The 6,111-nt window shown below is 39.4% G+C and overlaps 1 protein-coding gene across 1 annotated transcript; it reads right to left on the bottom strand.

Moving 5' to 3' along the window:
• Window positions 1-1,202: 1,202 nt before the first annotated feature.
• Window positions 1,203-6,015, bottom strand: LOC106946154 (uncharacterized). Its single transcript, XM_015030318.1, has 12 exons — window positions 5,692-6,015; window positions 4,507-5,127; window positions 4,294-4,353; window positions 4,144-4,196; window positions 3,908-4,052; window positions 2,947-3,299; window positions 2,625-2,853; window positions 2,408-2,525; window positions 2,092-2,203; window positions 1,709-1,820; window positions 1,471-1,583; window positions 1,203-1,375 (listed from the first exon to the last, which is right to left on the bottom strand). Exons 2-12 carry the CDS (start codon window positions 5,116-5,118, stop codon window positions 1,306-1,308), a joined length of 1,977 nt encoding a protein of 658 aa, XP_014885804.1. The 5' UTR covers window positions 5,119-5,127; window positions 5,692-6,015; the 3' UTR covers window positions 1,203-1,305.
• Window positions 6,016-6,111: the final 96 nt, after the last annotated feature.

Here is a 6,111-nt window from a genome sequence, read left to right as displayed (position 1 = left end):
GGTCAAAGTGGGACATCTTGTTTGTACACAAGCTTTGTTCTATTACTTTTTGCTGAGCTTGTGCCATTTGGAGGTTAAGTGAACACCACTCATTAAACTGGAAACACTTTACACTGTTAACATGCAGGTACAGGATCTGCTGTTAAGTATTAGTGAGATAAGTTTTATACTGAAAAAAGAGCTTTCTTTTGTCGAGAATTTATTTCGTAATTATTTAAACATTTGTGTTGTTTTCTCGCCGTAGCCTTTAAAATACCAGAATAGGTACAGACGTCTATATTTTTGTCTGATGGCATCGTTGCAAAATATTAAATTCAATGTTATGATCAGTTACTCAGTAGTTAGCCTTTTTCTGAAATACTTTGACTTGATTCATTTCTTAGATGGCTACTTTTTACTTTGAGTAAAATATGCTGAAGTAGTGTGACTTTTATACTGGAGTATGATTTTTGGCTACTCTACCCAACTCTGGATATGACCAACCCTGTGCATCACACAAATGCTGCTTATTTTTATAATTCATCTATAATTAGATATTATGCACCCACCTAATCTCCTCCAACAAAATGCTAACTAGAAATATAAACCGTCTAAAGCAACAAAATTAGGGAGGTTGAATTGACAACCCTAACTTTAAAATATTTTATCAGCACACAGCACCTCAGTTTCTACTTTAGTAAGTCGGATTGGATTTGTTTCCTTCTATTAAGTAATTTAAGCTGTTTAACTCAATGTAAAATACAAAAAAATAAATCTGTACATTGTATTTCCTATCAAGTAAGCAACATCTTTTTCATGGAAGTCCATGTCAAGGCTTGAGACAACTTGGACTACTGTAATTGTTTTTTTTATATATATTTTTTTATTCAAAAAAGTACAAAGTAAGGTACATAAAAATACGGTAACATGAATTGAATTTGCTTTAATTTGCTTGAGACAACTTGGACTAATTGTTTCCAAAGATGGTTTATAAGGGTGAATGAAACAATGAATATTGCGGTTAAAATCAGCTTTGTTTCCTGCCGAGATTTCAATTTAAATTTTAAACTCGTGGGTTCTAATCTCACTAGTAATAGATCAAAGACTCTCATCAGTGGACCTGGATGTTAAACTTGGCCTTAGAGTTGTGATTCCATCACAGATGTAGAATGTTTCTCTGGATGAAGTTTCAAAAGACATAAGGAAAAAAAAAACACATGGAATAATCAATAGAACGTGATTTATTTTAAGAGATCAAAATAGTTGAAATCATTGTGGTTTATGAATTATGCCATTTATTCACAACAATAGCAAAAAGGCTCTTCTTTACTTCTTCTCGCTGGCCGCCTTCCTTGAAACCGTTTTGTTGGTGTTGGTGTGTTTTTGTCGATCATTTCTACAGAGAGAAGAGAGCAAATCTTTTAGGCACCATCATCCATCCTGGTACTGAACTTTGCCAAAGACGTCAGTTTATGCCATGTGGAGTTGTACCTGCTCATTTTGACTTTATTTCTGCATCCCAGCCCTCCCTCCCAGTGGCTGGTGTGCGTGCCTCTCGTCATCATGCTCCCACAGCTGACGCAAGGCTTTCCGTTACCGAACGGCTGCAACGTCAAACAGCGGAAACTCGATTTAAAAAAAAAAAAAAAAAACAGCAAATCTTCAAAACAAAAAGCTTGTTGTTGTTGTTTCATCTTTAAATCTAATTGAATGAAAATGTATCCTTCACCTGCTCTTTGGCACAAAATCCACAGATCATCCTGGTGGCGAGTTCCATGGGATGGTCCTGATTCTCGTCATGGCACACATCACAGGCATAAGCCCGACCACAGCAGGGAAACCTGGCGATATGAGGGGGAGATTGTTTCCAGGGCTGCGACATTGATAGCAACGTTAAATAAGGCAAGGCAAGGCAATTTTATTTATATAGCACCTTTCAGTCAAAGACAATTCAAAGTGCTTTTACAGAGAAACAATACCAATCAGACAAGAAACACACAAAAAAAAAAAAAAAATTCAAGAATAGGCAACTTCAAAAAGAAATGTTTTTAACCTTGTTTTAAATAAACTCAAAGTTGGGGCACTAAATAAGGGTCACTATAGGGACGATACCTGAGCCAGCGATGGCTCTGCTTGAAATGTTTACACGTTCCTTTATCCGGCAGCGGCTTCCCCTTCTGGACTGCCGGATCTCTTATTGTTTTGTAGCTGACGCCACTCGGACCTGCGGGGAGGAATAATTGGGTGCAGCGGAAGTTAACGGCGGTCTGGAAGCGTACTAATGCTAATACTTTAGGTTTTTCCACTCGCTGAGCGGCTTTTTGAACAACATTATGTAAGTTTGGTTGGAAATCCAACTGGGGCAACCTTCTTGTTGTAAGATTATGAACCTTTTGCTGATCCATGTGAAAGCAAAGTGGGCTCTGACCTGTTTTGCTGGAGGAGCGAGGCTGAATGTACTGGAACCTCGTGCTCTCAGCCAGGATGCTGAGTTTGCTGTGGCAGTTCTCACAGTTGAACTCCTTCGTTTGTCCATAAAAAACGCTCTAATAAAAAAAAATAAAAATAAAAAAAAGAGAGAAAAGAAGTTAAGTACATTATATATACTCCGCCCTTCTTCGATGGCCTTTTCTGATGTTCATCACCTCCACCGGGATCTCCTCAGAGCAGCTGAGGCATCCCACAGTCAGGTCGCAGTCCTGAAGTACAAGGTCAGAGGCGGTGGCGTTTTGAAGGTCCAGGTATCCCAGGACGTCGCTGTAATGGTGGATCATGCAGGGCCTGAATGCAGCATTTATGCCCGCATCACACTTGTCACACTGAGCCGAGCAGGCTGTCCTTCCAGTAAGGGTCAGATCTGCAGTCACCTTGCACCTGAAGCCAACAAAAAGCAGCGACTGGTCAGGTTCCACTCTCAGAATCAGATCAAAAGGAAATAATTCATTTTTGTGTGTTCAGATAAATGACCTGTTACACTGCAGACAAACAGTAATCCGTTGGGCAGTAACGGTGGCAGTGTTTTCCCCCAGCCTGAGGCCCAGCAACTTGACCTCGGTGCCTCTGCGGGGATCGCTGATTCTGATGTTCTCCACCAGATGGCTCGCATCTTCCTCCAGCAGCTGACCTTCGTCACTCTGTATGGGCTTCTGGTGCTCTTCTTCCTCGGAGTCCACATCTTCTATCTTTTCAGTCGAGTTATGGGCGTCCTCGTCACCGGCGACACCAGAAGCAGGGTCGGAGGTTTCAGTCACCGAAATCTGGAGTTCCTGGTACGTTATAAACTGCAGGCCAGCTTTTTCTAAATCAATGTCTTTCTTAAGCTGGAACAGAGGCAAAACAACAAGGATTGATGAACTGTATTTTGATCAAGTTCTGCAGTAAACTCTTCAAGGAGAATTACAAATGAAAGGAGAGCTGACCCTCTATCATGGCAGTCAGATTTCCTCCAAATATAACCTTTTCTAAAAAAATTTTTGTTAATCTATAAAAATGCTGCAGGCAATCAGTGGATGTCTCTGACAGTTTTGCAAATCTAGAGACTGAATATATTTTCCAATCTCTTTTGCAAGTCGCCTATGTGCACTTAGACTGGACCATTCAATCCTGAATATTCTTTTATCTAAATAATCCAAGGTTCAATTCATGGGACTAATTTCTAGTATTTTTAAAAACTATTTTATGATTCCCATATTTATAATGACCAACTTTCAGCTATTTCTGTAGAGGTCAAGCTTGAAATAATAACACTTGTAAAAAAAAAAACCCACAAACTATTAGCTCAATTAAAAAAAAAGAAAAGAAATAAAACAAATTGATGAATTTTTCTTCTTTCCATGTTTAATTGTCCTCTTTCATATGTATCCAGACGTCAAAAATAATTATTTTCATTCATTTTTACTGAATTTTCCCTTGTAGACTTCAGCCTCACCTGTCTGGCTCCTTCGGTGAACAGCCTCTCCAAGCTCCGATCCAGCCAGCGAAGAAAAGGACGAAACAGCAGCTCCACCTTTCCCAGCAGCTGATTGGTAGCATGCTTAGCCTGAAGCCACTCCAGAGATGCTTCCTGCACATGCCTGCACAGCCAAACATGTACAGAAATGCCTGTAATATTACAGGCAACACTTAACTGTACGTGCAAAAAATAAAAATAAAAAATAAATCTACTTTGCCATGACTGAAGGCAAGTTCTGGTCCAGTGGGATCTCTAATGTGAAAATCTGTGGAAATATAAAGATCAAGAGGTGTTTATTGCATGTCAGGTAGTTAACATGATATTGTGTCATGTTTTCTTAGAGGTAAAACTGTGTTCTTTACCTCAAGGGGATAGTTGTCTGGGAAGCTAACCATAATGTCAACTTCTTTTAGATCAAAAGGCTGTAATAACGCAAAAACAAACGATCAAATCACTTGTTTCAACAGGCTGGATATAGATCCAGTACCGCAACTCATGTTTGTTCATTAACAATAATAAAATGTACCGGGATAAACTATAAAGATAATGTTTTTAATGAACAACAAGACTGTTACCCAGTCTGGATCCGTGGCCTCTACAGAAGCCCTGTAATATGTCAGTTTGCCGTCACTTCTCTCCTGAATGATCAGTTGATCTTTGGGGAAACGCTTCTTCAGCTGCCTGATCTCCGTGTCTCGCAGCTGCTTGGCCGTGTCCTCGGTCATTTCGCACAACTTCACCTCCTGCAGGCCACCGGGATGGGGCTCCGGAGGATGGCAGGGTGTGGATTTACTCTGAATAGCAGTAACAGATGGGTCGTCCAATGGAGGTAACTGTGGCGGGTGCCAGAAGCGACATCTGTCCTCCATGGTGCAATGTCCAGAGAGAAAGTAGCGGCAAGGGCGGCGGGCAGAGCCTGGGGCAAACTTTGGGTTGTGGGCAAGTGCCGAATTGTCTCCCTCAAGTTGACCACCGTCCTGAGAGTTTGAGGGAGTAAAATCAGGCTGGCTGGGTGTCTCAAAACTTTTCTTTTCATGATCTTTTTCATCTTCTCTTACATGCAGAAATCTACACCTCTTGCCAAAATGACAGTGCCGTCCTTGGGAGAAGAAGCGGCACAGCTGCTGTGTTTGTGGAAATGACTCAGCTTTTTCCTCTTCAGTTTTCACTTCTCCCTCATTCTCCATTGTTAAAACCTGAGGGAAAGTACACAGTTTCTGTTTTTCAAATAATTGACACGTAGTAGTTTCTCTAGTGAAGCAACAGCAATAATTAGACATTTTAATATTAAAGCAGTGCTCTCACAGAAAAAAATTGTCAACACTCCTTTTATTAAATTAAAAATATATTTTAAAAAAAATATACCAAATATTTTTTTCCACTAAAACAATGATGGAAATTCTTAGAGAGACAGATTAAAAACATGCTTTTTAAAATAGAAATATGCAAATGAATAACAGTTTAAAACCGAAGAAAAATAAAGAATAAGTAAAATATCAAAACAGTTAATTTCTTTTTTTTTTCCTACATATTTGTGGGATATTTAGTGTGCAACCATTTTATTTCACATGGTTGTGATATTGAGCAATTAAAGATATGTTTCTTCGTGATTTTTAATCTAGAAGATAAAATGATTGCCAGATCATCTAATTTTAGCATTAGCGTAAACTAAAATAACTTCGTTCAACTCACGGTTATTGGACAAGTGTTTCAATGAGTTAATTCACGAAAATGATGTTTTTGTGGGAATGTAGCCTTACCTCAAATCCACTTAGACGCAGTGAAACACTTTTTCGGAGTAAGACAAGCTCCGCAGTATTTTAGAGCTTCTGGATAAAGGTGGACTTTAGCAACTGTCAGCTAACTACACAGTTAACTCTACATAACGCCCTTTCTTCTTCTTTAGGGATTGGCTGGCACTCCTCTTGTAGAAGTATATTCTTTTGTTATTGTCGCTTCCGTGACTTTTCACCTGCAATTCAACAGGTACACTTAGTGAAACGCCTTCTACCAAGTGTAAATGATTAACTTCTACTGTGGGTGCCAAGAAGAACCGTCTTTACTTGCGTTGTAACTTGAGACTCTACCGCCACCTAGTGTCCCGGAAGATGAGAACATGACATTTTCTAAGTTCTTTTTCTGCACTTAATATTTTTTAAAGGAAGCAGTTCAACTTTATC

This window comes from Poecilia latipinna, unplaced genomic scaffold (genome assembly GCF_001443285.1).
Source record: "Poecilia latipinna isolate Pla-1442-1.1 unplaced genomic scaffold, P_latipinna-1.0 Scaffold178, whole genome shotgun sequence".
Taxonomy (NCBI): Eukaryota; Metazoa; Chordata; class Actinopteri; order Cyprinodontiformes; family Poeciliidae; genus Poecilia; species Poecilia latipinna.
Note: the sequence above shows the minus strand (reverse complement) of the source record. Positions and strands in the feature narration are given on the sequence as shown.